At 42.4% G+C, this 16,268-nt stretch overlaps 1 protein-coding gene across 1 annotated transcript in view; it reads left to right on the top strand.

Annotated features, from left to right (window-relative positions):
- The window catches only part of DMRT1 (doublesex and mab-3 related transcription factor 1), a 95,672-nt gene that overhangs the window by 44,438 nt on the left and 34,966 nt on the right, over nt 1–16,268 (top strand). The window contains exon 4 of the mRNA XM_010860692.1: nt 10,233–10,377. Within this exon, the coding sequence (XP_010858994.1) occupies nt 10,233–10,377 (145 nt within the window). The remainder of the gene's footprint in view (nt 1–10,232; nt 10,378–16,268) is intronic.

The following is a 16,268-nucleotide window of genomic DNA, read 5'->3' on the forward strand; positions in this document are numbered from 1 at the left end:
ATGATAATTAGAAGCAGGTTGACTTAGTTTTATTGTTGTAAAAAGTGCTCTGCAGAGGGTATACCCCTGGGTACCTGCCTGTACCCAGGACAGATTGCTCTCAGCACCTCCTCCTTGGGAGACCCTGACCCTGAGGCAGTTCCTTGAGATGCACAACCTCCTGGGAGCAGGGTTCATAGAAAGACCGAGGAACAGAGGAAAAGGGATTATCTTTTCATTTTATGTTTTCATTTTTCTTCCTTTTTCCATCACAGTTCTTTTCAAAAACATTCTTTTTGGTGATTCTTAGCCAATACTTGGAGAAGGAAGGCAGATGTAATCATTTTGATGTCTTGGGTAATGGTATGCAACCAAAAAATGGGAAGGCGTGTTTTCTCTGTCTCTGTCTCTCTCCCCAGTTAATAGTGTCAGTGTAGTCTCTTGTTGGTTTTTCAACTTTTTAAAATGTGAATAGTAGAAACATTTCAGACAATACATTTTTCTTTCAAATATTAAGCATTTATATACTTAAAATAACTTGTGAAGTATGTAGTGGGCAGAATTTTGTCTCCCTCTTTTACTAGGTCCCTGACACCTGTGAAAGGGCTCAGTTCTGTGCTAAAAGGCCCAACAGAGGGTCCTTGGATGTTAGTGCTGCCCTGCACAGAGGCCCCCAAAGCAGGAGGCCTGGGGGTGGGGGTGTGACAGGACAGTTACTGGACTGGCCGGCCAGGCGCCGGACCCTTCCTCCCTGCTGCTGCACTCGGCCCTGAGACCCAGCCTTGTCGGGGACTGGTATCCCCTCTGTGGGTGGAGGAACAGAGGCTCAGGGACATGAAGTAACCTGCCATGTCACAGGCTGGCAAGTCGGGGGCTGGAGTTGGAACCCTGGTTTGCCTGGCTGAGTGTACAAGTGCCCTTGTATCTTTGCCCTCCTCATGGGGCAGCACACATTCCTTGATTTTCCTGGTATGAAACCATGAGGGGTTATATTACATCTTATGATGTAAGGTATTATAAGATACACTATCTTATATAATGTTTTCAGAGACTTGACATGTGAGGTAATAGGAGAGTCCCAGTACTGACAGTATTAACCACATCTAAATTTCTCTCTCTCACCTACACTCTAGTCACTCGGTGTCACTTGGTCACTTTGAGGTGGGCTCCCATTGTGGGTCTGGAGTGGGAAGCGCCTTTCCGTGCCCCTGACCCACCATGAACTGGGTGTGGTGCCCATCAGCGCTCACCAGCCTGTGTTCCAGTTTTTGATGCCAGTTCGGGTAAAGGACAGGCACACATGTGCTCACACTGGGAAGGTGGCCCCAGACAGGCTCACCTCGCCCTACAAGCAGTCTGTCATGCTCAGTGCTCATCAGATGCCCTTCACACTGCTGATTTATGCTAAAAGTATCCTAATGTTTCTGACAGCTCATGTGTGACGTGAATATAATCCATATTTCTTGGAGCAGCTAATCCAAGTGGCTTATTTCCTGATACTGCTGATAGGGCTATATCTCTTGGTGTCGCCGCCATTGAAATTCTGATGGTAACATATTGTTTGTGGGTCACTAGTTTTGTCTAAAACAGTAGGTTGGAACAGAGTAGCAAAGGTTAATTAAATTTGTCTATCAAGATGGGGACAGAAATGGATGTCTCTGATACTTCTGGTTCTAAAATCAAAGTTCCTGAATGTTGTGGTTACAGGCATTTTTTTCTTCTAATTTTCAGACTGACTCCCTCCAAAATGTTTCATATTTGATTTTGGAGCAGTGAAAACATGAAGAGTTATTAAAAACCGAGGGCAGCGAGTAGGCCTTTATAATAGGCAGATTATATATTATAAGCCTATTATATGTTATAATTACATATTATATATGTTATATATTTAATAGATATATAATTATAATTGCATATTATAATAAACATAAAATATATATTTAATGTGTGTTTAAAACTTAATATATTTATATAATTGTATATTACACATATTTCACTTAAATATATTTAAGTATATAATAGATTATATATTGTAATAGGCCTTCGTTTAGAATGGGAAATGTGGCCTAGTTTAGCAGAGACGCTTCCGAGGCCCACTTGCCTTGCATGCTGCCTTCTCTGCCTAATTCCTTTGTGAGTGGAACCAGGTTTGTTGATGTTTCTGAGCAGTTTCTTCCTGCGTTCATGATGATTACATCATGAGGACTCAAGTATCTGGTTTCCACCCCCCCAGCTGTGAGGTATTGCCAGTTACATTTCTCTGGAAGGTTTCATTAAGGATGTCACCATTCCGAAGCCCCCTCCACCTGTCTACAGAGGCGTATGCAATGCTTTGAGAGCCTTCCATCCATGTTAGAGAAAGTGGAGCGTACTGTGTCTTGATAGTTATTAAGAGAAATTTAAAAATACAAACCAGCTCTTTCACTGAAGCTGTTTCCTGTTGGCTTTTATGTGAACGATGCATGCATTTCTGCCTGTCTCTGTATGACTTTGGTTGGAAAGTCAGGGTTTGTGGTTTTCGATTTGTGAATGAGACAAATACAAGTTTTCTAGCTCTAAAGGAGCTAGAAAATCCTGTGTAAGTTTGTGGTTTAGGAAAAATGAGGAAAGCGCTGGGCTGGTCCCGGAGGCTGGTTCCAAATGAACCCCCCTTCTCTTTTGTTAACCCCGGAAATGCATAAAACCCTTCCAGTTCCCAGGAAAAGGAGCCGTTTCCAGAATTTTGTTTTTTCTTACTATGTACCTGTTTTTAAAGGTCCTTATTTCCCTTCACCTAATTCTTACACCAGTATCTTTCAGACATTTTAGACCAAGATCCACAGTAAGAAATGTTTTATCTTGTGATCCAGTATGTATTTGTACCTACATACAAACACAAAATTAAAATTTCATAAAATAGCTCTTTCCATATTGTATGCAGTGAATTCTCATATTTCTGTTTAACTTTGTTTTATTTCATTACTTTTCATACTGTTTTTAAAAATATATATTTGCTGATTGCAGCAGCTGAAATATTTGGGGCCCATTGTGCTAGTGGTAAAGAAGCCGTCTGCCAATGCAGGAAACACAAGAGATGTGGGTTTGATCCTTTGGTCAGGACTATCCCCTGGAGGAGGACATGGCAACCCACTCCAGTATTCTTGCCTGAAGAAGCCCATGGACGGTGGGCTACAGGTGGGCTCTGGTCCATGGGTTGCAGAGAGACACGACTGAGCAGCTAAGCATGCACGCACAAAGGGTCACTGTGTAAGGGAGTAAACTGCTGTCTGTACCGCGGATGCTGATGGGAAAACAACCAACTGAGCAACACAAGTTCTGGCAGATTAACTTGGATTTTTGTAAATGGGGGGATAGTCACATCTTTTCTTTTTTTTACTAAGGACAATCAAAATGGAGTGCTAATAAATGCAGTTGTAATCTGGTTTAAGATGCAATTCCCATCTTCTAAAGTTTATAAAATGACGTGAATTCCTATTCTATGTCTTCTCCAGAGTTTATGTTTTTCCCTTGGTTCATCATATGGTGTTTTTATGTTTTAAAATCTCTGTTATTAGTCTTGCCTGGAATTTAGCTGCTTTTCGTGTGTCCTTTTTGAAGAGCTCGCCCACATAAGTTCTGTTTTAGCAGGTGTCAAAACTTTACCATGTGCTTTAGCAAGTTTGAAACTTTGGGCAACATGGGGGTTACAATTTTCAACACTTTAGATTTATCATTTCTTAAATTATTCGTCCTCTCTACTATATTGCATACACATGCTTTCTCTCTGCGTTTTCCCCCTCCCATCTCCTCTCAGGAGGAAGAGCGTCTCTTCCATTTCTGGACAACTGTTCTTAGGTTCTCCAGTATCTAAGTGCCGACCCTCAAGCACAGCTCCTTCCCACATTGAAGGAGTGCCCGGGGCCAGGGGCCTGAGTCATCACAGGCCAGTCTCCCTGTTTCCTTTTCACTTCCTGGCTTTAGGGAGGGAAGTAGCAGGCACTCCATAATGTAGAACCTTAGAGAAAGCAAGGTGGGCCCTGCAGAGGAGGTTAACTCCTAATAAAGTCAGGAGAGAGAACTAACTTCCAGGGAAGCAAAAAGAGAGGAACGGAGTGTGGCTGTGGGGAGTCTGCTTGTGGCGCTGACTCAGCTTTGGGCTGGTTGATATTTCTGAACTGGTAATCTCTGAACTGTGTGTATAACAGCAATCATATAAAAATAACTCCTTCCAGACATGACGTGTGGGGTCTGAGAGGATAAATCAGGTGCCTGTTTAAGAAGGTGGATGGGCAGTTGCCTCTCAGGGGAAGCACCTGGCCTAGATAAGGTCCCTGGACTAGGAAGACACTCAGTGTGTGATCAGGCATCCCATTCAAATAGTTTGAAAAGAAGCTTCTGTTAAAACTAAAGGAATCCAGGCCTCCCTGGTGGCTCAGTGGTATAGAATCCACCTGCCATTGCAGGAGACACAGGTTCAGTTTCTGATCCGGAAAGACCTCACATGCCATGGAGCACCTAAGCACGTGTACCACAGCTATTGAGCCTGCGCCCTAGAGCCCACGGACTCAGCTGCTGAGCCCGCATGCTGCAGCCTGAAGCCCACACACCCTGGAGCCTGCGCTTTGTAACGAGAGAAGCCCGGGCACCGTAACAAAGAGTAGCCCCAGTAGGTGCACCTAGAGGAAAGCCCTTTCAGCAGTGAGGACTCAACACAGCCAAAAATAAATAAATACAATTATTATTTAAAAGAAAATAAAGAAATCTTTTAATGGGGGCAAAAGTCAGCCCTAACCTCCACTCTTAACCTCACCAGAAGACCTATAATTTCAGCATGTGAAGCTTTCTTTTGTAGAAATTTTTCTATTCCTAAAACCAAAGGTTTTGCAATTAGGATTATTCATTTTATTTATGAATGACTGAAATATTTAGTGTATCACATTAAATGGAAAATGGTCACATACAATTAAAATATTATATAAACACTTTGAGACTATTAATATAAAGTACTAAAGCAAATACAGTCATATTTGTGCATCTTAAAATTACAGAGCTGGGGTCTTAGCTTTGTATGCTATAACAATCCTATTTTCTTTTTTTAAAATTTATTTATTTTAATTGGAGGCTAATTACTTTACAGTATTGTGGTTTTTGTCATACATTGACATGAATCATCCATGGCTGTACATGTGCCCCACCATCTTGAACCCCCCTTCCTTGCAATTAGGATTATTAACCTATACAGTCACTCTTCTTACAAAGACCATTCCCTTTCTTCACCAACTCTAATTCTGTGCAGTCAGCCCTTCTTGACATAAACTAAACCAGTACTTGGTCTTGAGGAATCTCTTTTAGTCGGTCCCTGGATGGAGTGTTTGGTTCAGTGGGAGACCAGACTCTTCTATTTGAAGTGTTACTAGACCACCAGTGACTAGTATTTAGGATTTTTTTTTTTAAGGAAGTGGGGTCTAACATTTTTACATTCTGTTGGGATTTTATTGTTATTATTTAGAAAAAGGGTGACTGAGGTATATAAGAAGGAAACCTATGCTTCTGATTTACTGCGCTGTATGTTCTCAACAGTTTAATAAAATAAAACCCAAAGCTCTTAGGTTTTCTTCCAGGTTTAATACTAATACCGTGCACGTTCTCCGCCAGCCCAGCTCCTATCTGTAGGTCATACTCTGGTTCAGAGACCTGGGGTGGGTAATAAGATTATAAAACATGCCTGTTGCTTGCCAGTTACCACATGCTAATAATAATAGTAGCCATAATTCACTGGAATCCAGGACTTTTAGGTTTTACTTGGTTTGTTTGTTTAAAGGAATAAAAAAATAAAATCTTGAGGAGAAACAGGGAGCATTGCATAAACGAAAGAAAAAGTGCGTCCTTTCAGCAGAGCTGAACATACCTTTGGTTTGTGAGCACCTTGTGTCCTTCAGTAGAACTCGCTGTTTTACTGGAGGTGAGGAGCTGAGGACAGGGGGTGGTGTTAGGTTAGTGTAAAGCAAGGCTTCTCAAGCTTGGGGGCATCAAAACGGCTGGACAGTTCTGTGCTGTGAGGCTGCCCTGTGCACAGGAGGGCTGTCTCTGCTCTCTAGAGGCCAGTAGCAACACTCGCCGCAGTGTGACAATTAAAAAAGTGTCTCCAGAAGTTGCTAAATGTCCCCAGGGGAAACGTTTCCCCAAACTGAGTACTGCTGGTTTAAAGTAAAACAGAGTGTTTCAGAGGTTTCCTTATTTACCTGTTTTTGTCTCACCTAGAGTTGCAGACTGTGATTTTTTTTTTTTTTTTAAGGAGGAAGTTAGAAGTGATCTTGAGTTTTAAATCGCATCTTTCCATGCTGTTTTCTGGACTTTTCTGGGTGAATCACGACTCAGTTTTAACTTCATGTTGCAGAGGTTTACATGTGCAGTTAGAAATGCGTCGACCCGGCTCTCTTGCTTATGTCCAGGTTGTCACATGGGTGGGTATTTGTAGATTATTCCTCTAGGAGCAGGTGAAGTGACTGGGGACCTCAGTAAGTTCACATTTTAATAACCTCAGGTGGAGTCTGACCCTTTGTATCTTTTCCGTCTTTTGTAGCTCAGTTTTCTGGGAATTCACTGGAGAAATCAGAAGTCTGAGTTCAAAACCTATTTCTAAATAATCCTTGTTATTTGATGCTTTCTTTTTTAGTTTTTTACATTAAAAGTTATTTTTAATCGGAGGATAATTGCTTTGCAATATTGTGTTGGCTTCTGCCATTCGGCGTCATGAATCAGCCCTAAGTACACACATGTGCACGCCCTCTTGAAGCTCCCCTCCCCACTGCACCCCTCTAGGCTGTCACCCAGTGCCGAGTGGAGCTCCCTGTGTTGCACAGCAGCTTCCCAGCGGTTGTGCGTCTTACATATGGTGATATATATGATGCTTTCTGAAAACATGGAAAAGGAATTAAGGAAAAACAAACACCTGAATGGATTTTGAAATTGTGTTTGTTTCAAGATTTAGTTGAAAGGAAAAAAAATCCATGGTTTATCTGAATCTCTTTTCAGATATCATACACATTGGGATTGGCAGCAGTTGGTCAGTCTGTTTGTCAGACTTAACCTTTTGTATTTTTTACTGGATACTGGGGATTTCATACTTCTCTGGGTGTGGGAAATACGTAGGTAATCCTAGAACACAGGTGTCACAGTGGATTTACCTGGAGAGCTTTGAAAAAACCCAGGGCCCAGGCAACATCCCAGACCATTGAAATCTGATGCTCTAGGGGCCCAGGCCACATCCCAGACCATTGAAATCTGATGCTCTAGGGGTGGAACCAAGGCTTAGATGCTGGGTCTTCAGCCTCCCTGAATTCTAGTGGGAGTAAGGTTGAGGACTAGGGTACATTTTTATAAATAAAATTTTACTGGAACATAGCCATGCCCATTCATTTCCTGATTTTATAGAGACCCCGTGGCTTGCAAAGCCTGAAGATATTTACTCTTTGGCCGTTTACCAGAAAACACTTGCTGACTCCTGCTCTAGTGAAAATTTTTTTAAAAAGCTTTACAGTAAAATTCGTAGTAAAAGAACAAGATTTGGTACTTTGCAGAGCCTTCAGGGTCAAATTCCGTCAGGGTTTTTTTAATATATAATTTTATTTATTATTTTTTGGCCGCGCTGGGTCTCTGTTGCTGCGTTTGGGCTTTTCTCTAGCTGTGGCGCTTGGGCTTCTCACTGCGGTGGCTTCTTTTCCTGCAGAGGATGGGCTCTGGGGCTTCAGCAGTTGTGGCCAGTGGGCTCTACAGCACAGGCTCAATAGTGGTGCACCGGCTTAGTTGCTCCAAGGCATGTGGGATCTTCCCCCATCAGGGAGCAAACTCCTGTCTCCTGCATTGGCAGGCGGATTCTCTACCACTGAGCCACCAGGGAAGCCCTGTCAGTTTTTTTGTACATGGGAAAAACAGAAAATCGTTTTCCCTGAAGAGCTGACTGTAAGATATTGTGAAACTGGAAGAAAAGGTGCCCAACTCCCACCCAGAGTGGGAGACTCCATGGGTTACATTAGGGCACTGAACTTAAAAGTCTACTCTTGGTTTCTAATTCAGCATGTTCATTACTTAGGCTCTGTGTTTGGCTTGACACAGGGCTATAGAGGCAAAAATGGCTCTTTAATGTAAGGTGTGTTGGAGATTGTTACTTCCGCTGCAGCAATTCTAGATGACAGCAGACCCCTGAAGGAAATCCTTTAGTTCTGGAGAATTTCATATATAAAAAGAAAAAGAATGAAAAAATTTAACTGCTTTTTACATCATCCCATCTTCTCTCAGTTCAGGTAGGAAGTTGATGGCTGTAAACCATTGGTCTTTCTTTGGGCACAGTCCCTATGGGCTGCAAACAGGAGAGAAAGGATCCTTTATTTTAGTCCCTTGAGCAGAATTGGCATCTCCTGATTGAGACGCTGATTGAGAGCATGTCACTCTGGGAGGCCCCACCCCACACTTACTGAGTCAGAGTCTACTTTTTAACAGGATCCCCAGGCTGTTTGAATACACATTAAGAGAGCCCTGGGAAGCACTAGTCTTAATTGATAACTGTGTCTGTGCAGTCAACTGACCATTGATCCTCACTTTAAATGATTTCATAGCCTCTTAATGGTTTCTGACTTGGAAATAGCCAAAGGGGAAAAACTGTCTGCCTTTAATGACTGAGTCCAAGTACAGCTTGCCTGCCCTCTTATTTAGGAAAGATTTATATAATGGTAGAAAATGAAAATGAGGTGACAGAGTTAGAAGAAATGCCATTTTATATGTATCAGAAAAGCAAACTAGAAAGGATAAAGGGAACTTGCCAGATAAACTCCACTTGTAGGGAAATAATCAAGTCTTTGCTTCTGCAAGAAGAAATAATCCACGCATATTAGAGCCAGCATCCTCTGGGGAGCAGTAAGGAGTGTCAAAAATGAATGCCTGAAACTTCTCGATTAGCACAGGGAGTTAGGCCTTTCCACCAAGCAAAGCCATAACGTTCAGCCGTACACATAGCCCTGTATCCCGTAGGAAATTGTCCAGAATTTAGACATTCATGGAAAACCTTGAGGAAGCCCAGTACCTACTTGTATCCTACCAGGTTCTGCCAAGTTAGTAGTATTTTCTTTATCATCTATCTTTATAAAGATCTGATTGAAAAACATGATTTTTGAAATTAGTTCTTAATTCTTAAACAGAATTGGCTTATCCTTGAACAGTCGCAAATTGTTGACCTTTTAAATAAAGTTAATACCATCTGAATTTAGTTTTTTAAAGGCAGTCTAAGTAGTAAGAGTCTAGCTATTGGTCTGGCTGTTCTTGGTAGATCTGATCCCACGTTAGTGCTCACTGTCTGTACCAGCCAGGTCTGTGCAGGATTTGAAATAATTCTAGTGTTTGTGAAAGTGGCCAGGAAGAGCTAGGAAAGCGGGAATGGGAACCCTGGTTAAGCCTGGCGGTTCCATCTCCTTAGATTTGAATGAGCGGTCAGAATGCTACAGGCACTGCTCCTTCCCTAAAAGCTACTTGAGGTCCCCAAGGCAGGGTCTGATTGCCAGGAAAAATTGTGTTAGCTGAGTGTCAGCTGCCACTCCTGCCAGAGGAGCAGCGTTTGCCTGCCTTCTGCCTTCCAGATTTCATGTCCTGTTGGTGGAATCCAAATCACCTCCAGAAGCCTGGAGACAGGAGAGCCTGAGAGCCTCAGCTCCCAGACTTGGTTCCTTGCTGCAGGGAAGAGCACAGGAGGGGACAGGAATGGGCTCTGAGTGACAGTGTCCAGTGTGGCCTCATGTTGAAGATACCAGCTGACTCTCACACAGGGTGTGCTTATTCTTTTTTTAAACATTCTCTTGATGTGAACACTGAAAAATAATCAAGGGTAAGATGCCAGTTTTACACATGAGACATGTGAGGGAGTGAAATATTATTTCACATTTTAAATAACTTGTTCCTGATCAGACGTGCTGGTCAGTGTTACAGGGGTTGTCTTGGTTCACAAGTAGCACGCTCTGATCTAAAAGCACTTACTAGTGCAGCATCCTGTGACCAGTTGGCATCAGAGGGGTACTTTTGAGGGGACCCGGGGATAGAAAAGGCACTCCAGGCTGCACAATTCTAGTATTTTTAGATACTAGAAATAGTGCCCTGGAGGAGCATACTTATTCATGGGTGAGGACACTTCCAACTTTAAGAGATTGTTCTGTTAATTTAAAGAATTGGGTAATTCTTGAAACATGTAACTGTGGCCTCAACATACTCCCTCTTTTTTTCTTAAGCAGATGAAAAACTCGGAGAACCGCCACGCAGTGAGTTCCCAGTACAGGATGCATTCTTACTACCCGCCTCCTTCCTACCTGGGCCAGAGCATGTCCCAGATCTTCACTTTTGAGGACAGCGCCTCTTACTCGGAAGCCAAAGCAAGCGGTAGGTTCCTGGTTACACAGTCTGGATTTGAGGTGGAGGGGATACCTGCTAGCACTGGGTCTCTGGTCCTCTCAAACAGCTTACCAGTTAGCAGCTGTTGGAAAGGCTGTATAAGTATCCTTTAAAGTACTTAGTTATGGAATGGTTTTTGCTTTGGTCGATTCTCAGTATCATGTTTCTCTCTTCTCGGCACATAGAGCGGTGGGAATAAGATAGAGACTCCCATCAGAAGCCACAAATATATTTTCTGGAGGATCAGTATGCAATATCAGGGGCCCTTTAAATGTGGTTAAGTCCTGATATTTTTGGTGGAATGAATCTGTGTGTATTGGAGACTAGTTTTCCAAAACTTTTCCAATGTAAAATTGAAGGTATATTCATCTTTCACAGGGGGAAATAACATAATAAAACATTTTTGAATACAATAGATCTCAGAGTTTATGCAGTAGCAATGCAAATAACTCTGATATAATGGCTTGGAAATAAAAAATGACTGTTTTAACTGACAGAGCACTCTGAAATACGCAATTCCTCAACTTCAGTTTTAACTTTCTCCCCAGTGTTTACACTGTGATGGTAGGTAGATCTTTTATGGCTGCTGTGTTCAGGTCCTATTTTTAAGTTCTTTGTATTTCAGCATCACGTTTTGATCTAGGAAAGTAAGGAGCAGTCACAATTCAGGAATCAGGGCAATAGTGAGTTGGGAGAGAAACCCACTATTAGAACATAACTCTGTACTGGACAAAAGAAGCTGGTTTTCTGGATAGCTTGATTCTCTATAAAGAACTGGCTTCTTTGTAAAATGAGTATTTCGAGAATGAAAATTATAACCATGCTTTGATTTCCAAATTCAGAACAGTGAAGTCTAGAAAATCTGGAAAAGTTACTCTTTATTTTCCATACTAAATTAAAGGGTTTTGTTAGTACAGAATACATAGGTCGAGGGGACTGACAGTGTGAACTATGGAGAGACTGAATCACACATTGTTGATTACACTTTGACTTTTATTAATAATAATTTTTTCAGGAGTGGACAAGCACAATTCTGTTTTATAAATATTCATACTATTTAATATTTGCCCATGTGGTCCTTTTTACACGTTGTGTTTGATTCTGTAATTTGAATTATAAGATCCTTAAGGACAGGGAACGTCTTATATACCTTTTTAGCTGCTGTGATATGTATTTGTTATTCATCAGTTTGAGGGAATGAATGAACAAAGGGATGTAATTTGTAGTAAGTATGATTTGTAAGTAAGCTTGGTCTTTAAGAAGACACCATCTCAAAACAAAAGGTCAGATTCCTAACTCATTGTTTCAGGAAGCCAGGGCACAATTTAGGAATGAAGCAGTTAAAGAAATGTTTGTTCATATAGCAAATTAGGACTGAAACTTACTTTCGAGAAGAAATTGCCTGAGCTGTTTGCTCTAGGAATAATGGGATATTTTTAGAAGCACTGGCATTTCTGGAGACAGAGGTGTAAATTCAGAGCAAGGCAGTAAGACAAAAAGATAAGAGGAAATTTATTAGAGCAGAGAGGAAGGAATTTGGAGAGGTGCAGTAGACATTTGAATTTATGGCAGAAAAGGAAGAGACTCAGAAGGAGAGAGGTTACAGGGGAAAAAAGGGGGAAAAAAAGACCAGCCAGCCCAGTGCCCATAGTGAGAGACTGGGTCAATAACGCCTAAAATTTCCTAGGACTCTTCTGGCGATACATGTGCTTGAAAGTCTGGTGTGAGGAGACCTCAGGCGTAGCCTTCTGGTCCTCCTCTAACTCACTGATAATTAATCAGGAGGGGCAAGCTTCAGACGTGAGGGAGATAGCTAGGAAGAAATGCAGTGGAATCTCAGCAATGTCTGCTTTGAAATTGCCGTGGAGAAGGAGAATATGAATTAATAGGAAATCCAAGTCTCAGATTATTTTTTAAAGAAATAATGGTTTTATAACTTCCAAATATCTGGTGTCTTGGGTTTCTACATTGCATGACACTTTTATAAAGCAGGTGGGAAGGGATGGAGAAGGAGAAAGTTAGGATCATTAGGAACACCCTAGGATCATCTCCTGGGGCATCAGTTTTATCGTCGGCACAGATACAAGTGGGGGCCGTTTACGCCCTCTGGTGAGTGGGGTGAGTCTGGTGACAGGATGTGGGGACAGGGATGGGGCATCAAGATAGTCATTTGTGAGAAGGTGGTAGGGGCTGGCTGATTACCAGTTACATTTATCAGTTCTACCAGGTTTGAGTTGAGGTCCTATGGTGGGTTGCATTAACAAATAATGATTTGTAAATAGTATATCAGTTATCCTATGTGGGGACTTATAAGTAATTTGAAAAACAGCCTTTTCAGTAGATTTAATGTTTTGTTTGTAAAGTCTTAAGTATAAATGTATCCACTAAATCCATTTTTCTTTGGTTTCTTTAAAGGTAAGTTTAAACCTCTCTTTGCTATCTAAATACATGTGTCCAAGTTCAAGGTTTTCTTATGGTTTTGGTGAAGATTGTAACATGAAAATGAAATGTAGAGAGGGAAGGAATTACAGAGAAAGTTTTACTTTTGCTGTGTTGCTTCTGTTTAATGTTTTTCTTTGCAAAAAGGCTAGGATCCATTCTTTCTCCTTCTATGTCCTGAGAAGTATAAGGACATAGGTCAGAAATGGTGAGGCCTTGGTGTGTAAGACTTCGTGAACCATTGCAGGGACTTTGGCTTTTATCTCAAGTAGATGGGAAGCCCCTGGAGGGTTTCCAGCAAAGGGGTGACATGTCTGCCTGTGGTTTTTAAAGATCACTCTGGCTCTTGATTAAGAACAGACTGTAGGGGTGCATGGTAAAGGCAGGGAGACCAGCTGGAAGACTGTTGCAGTAATTCTTGCAAAAGATGGCAGTGGCTTAGTCGGGATGGGAGTATGGGAGGGTTGAATTCTAGGTACATTTTGAAGATAGAAACAAAAGATTGGGCGATGCATTTGGGATGTGACATAAAGGGAGAAGTGAAGGATGACTGTAATTTTTGATCTGATCAAGTAGGATCTTGAGGTTTCCACTTACTCGGGTAAAGAAGTCCACGGGAAAAACAAATTTGCAGGAATTAGGAGGTTAATTGTGCACATCTTAAGTGTGCTTCCCTGGTGGCTCAGATGGTAAAAAAATCTGCCTGCAATGCAGGAGACCTGGGTTTAATTCCTGGGTCGGGAAGGTCCCCTGGAGAAGGGAGTGCCTACCCACTCCAGTATTCTTGCCTGGAGAATCCCTCAGAAAGAGGAGCCTGGGAGGCTCCAGTCCATGGGGTTGAAAAGAGTCAGACACGACTGAGTGACTTTCACTCAAGTGTGAGATGTACATAACTCATCCAAGTGGATCTTCAAGTTAGGGGTTGGATGAATGAAGTTGAGGTTGAGGGGAAGTGTCACTGCTGGAAATAAAACTTGAGAGTTCAGTATGTAGGTGTTATTTGAAGTTAATATGGTAGGATCACCTGGAGAAGTGAGTGTAGACAAAGAATAGAGGACCGAGGACTGAGCTCTGAGGCCTGCCAAGGTTGAGAGGTTTGGTAGATGAGCAGGCCCAGCAAAGGGTAGAGCCAGGTAGGTGCCTTCTCCTGCCCATGAGGTAGGATGAAGGTACCTAGGGAGGCAGGGAAAGAAAGCATTTCAGTGAACCAGCTAAATAATGCTGATAGATCAGATGAGGACTGGAATTGGCCATGGGCTGTTGAAAGGTAGAAATGATCAGGATGATCAGTGGCCAGTGACCATCAGGATGGTCAGTGATCAGGATGATGAGTGGCCAGTGTGGTGGGGAGGTGGGGACCAAAGCCTGACTGTGCGTTCAAGGACACATGGGAGAGAAGCGTCTGGGCAGTGAGTGTAAACAGCTCCCGAAGGAGTCTTACTGGGAGGGGAGCAGTACCTGGAGAAGGTGGTGAGTTCAAGGAAAGTCCTTTCTTCTTTTTTAAAGAAGGAGGTTATTATAATAGGTTATATTAAGATAAGCTGGTCTTGGGTGTGTGGGGGGGCAAAACTGTCCAGGATAATAGCAGTGACTCTTGAGTAAGCAAGGTGGGGGGGATCCCCAAGGACACCCCCTCATAGGGCAGTGGTCCCCAAGGTAGGGGCTCGGCATGTTTTGTCACTGGTCTAAGAGGAGATCAGCAAAGGAATTAAGAGTAAACAAAAACTTTACAGCAACTTGACAAAGCAGTTCTATCTATTGAACAATAAAAAAATCGGGGCTGGCAGATTTTGTCTTTCACTTTTCTAGAATTTCATTTTTACATTGAAGTAAAATCCACCTGACATAAAATTAACCATTAACCATCTTAAAGTGTACACTTCAGTGGTATTTAGCAGGTCACAGGATTGGCCACTTGCACCTGTCTAGTTTCAAGTCATCTCCATCACCCACAGGGAAACCTACACCCGTGAAGCCAACACTCTGCATTCTCCCTTCCACCATCCCTGTTAACCACGTCTGCTTTCTTGTTTCAGTGGATTTACCTATTCTAGATGTTTTGTGTAAATGGAAGCATAATATGTGGCCTTTTGGACTGTCTTCTTTCACTTAGCATAATTTTTTCAAAGCTCGTACAAGTTGTAGCATGTACAGTACTTCATTCCTTCAGTTCAGTTCAGTTCAGTCTTCAGTCGTGTCTGACTCTTTGCGACCCCATGAATCGCAGCACGCCAGGCCTCCCTGTCCATCACCAATTCCTGGAATTCACTCAGACTCGCATCCATCAAGTCAGTGATGCCATCCAGCCATCTCATCCTCTGTCGTCCCCTTCTCCTGGCCCCAATCCCTCCCAGCATCAGAGTCTTTTCCAGTGAGTCAACTCTTCGCATAAGGTGGCCAAAGTACTGGAGTTTCAGCTTCAGCATCATTCCCTCCAAAGAAATCCCAAGGCTGATCTCCTTCAGAATGGACTGTTTGGATCTCCTTGCAGTCCAAGGGACTCTCAAGAGTCTTCTCCAACACCACAGTTCAGAAGCATCAATTCTTCGGTGCTCAGCCTTCTTCACAGTCCAACTCTTACATCCATACATGACCACAGGAAAAACCATAGCCTTGACTGGATGGACCTTTGTTGGCAAAATAGTATCTCTGCTTTTCAATATGCTGTCTAGGTTGGTCATGATTTTCCTTCCAAGGAGTAAGTGTTTTTTAATTTCATGGCTGCAGTCACCATCTGCAGTGATTTTGGAGCCCCCCAAAATAAATTCTGACCCTGTTTCCACTGTTTCCCCATCTATTTCCCATGAAGTGATGGGACCGGGTGCCATGATCTTTGTTTTCTGAGTGTTGAGCTTTAAGACAACTTTTTCACTTTCCTCTTTCACTTTCATCAAGAGGCTTTTTAGTTCCTTTTCACTTTCTGCCATAAGGGTGGTGTCATCTGCATATCTGAGGTTATTGATATTTCTCTCAGCAATCTTGATTCCAGCTTGTGTTTCTTCCAGTCCAGCGTTTCTCATGATGTACTCTGCATATAAGTTAAATAAGCAGGGAGATAATATACAGCCTTGATGTACTCCTTTTCTTATTTGAAACCAGTCTGTTGTTCCGTGTCCAGTTCTAACTGTTGCTTCCTGACCTGCATACAGGTTTCTCAAGAGGCAGGTCAGGTGGTCTGGTATTCCCATCTCTTGAAGAATTTTCCACAGTTTATTGTGATCCACACAGTCAAAGGCTTTGGCATAGTCAGTAAAGCAGAAATAGATGTTTTTCTGGAACTCTCTTGCTTTTTCCATGGTCCAGCAGATGTTGGCAATTTGATCTCTGGTTCCTCTGCCTTTTCTAAAACCAGCTTGAACATCTGGAAGTTCATGGTTCACGTGTTGCTGAAGCCTGGCTTGGAGAATTTTGAGCATTACTTTACTAGCATGTGAGATGAG

The sequence above is a fragment of the Bison bison genome, unplaced genomic scaffold (genome assembly GCF_000754665.1).
Source record: "Bison bison bison isolate TAMUID 2011002044 unplaced genomic scaffold, Bison_UMD1.0 scf7180017864469, whole genome shotgun sequence".
NCBI lineage: Eukaryota > Metazoa > Chordata > Mammalia > Artiodactyla > Bovidae > Bison > Bison bison.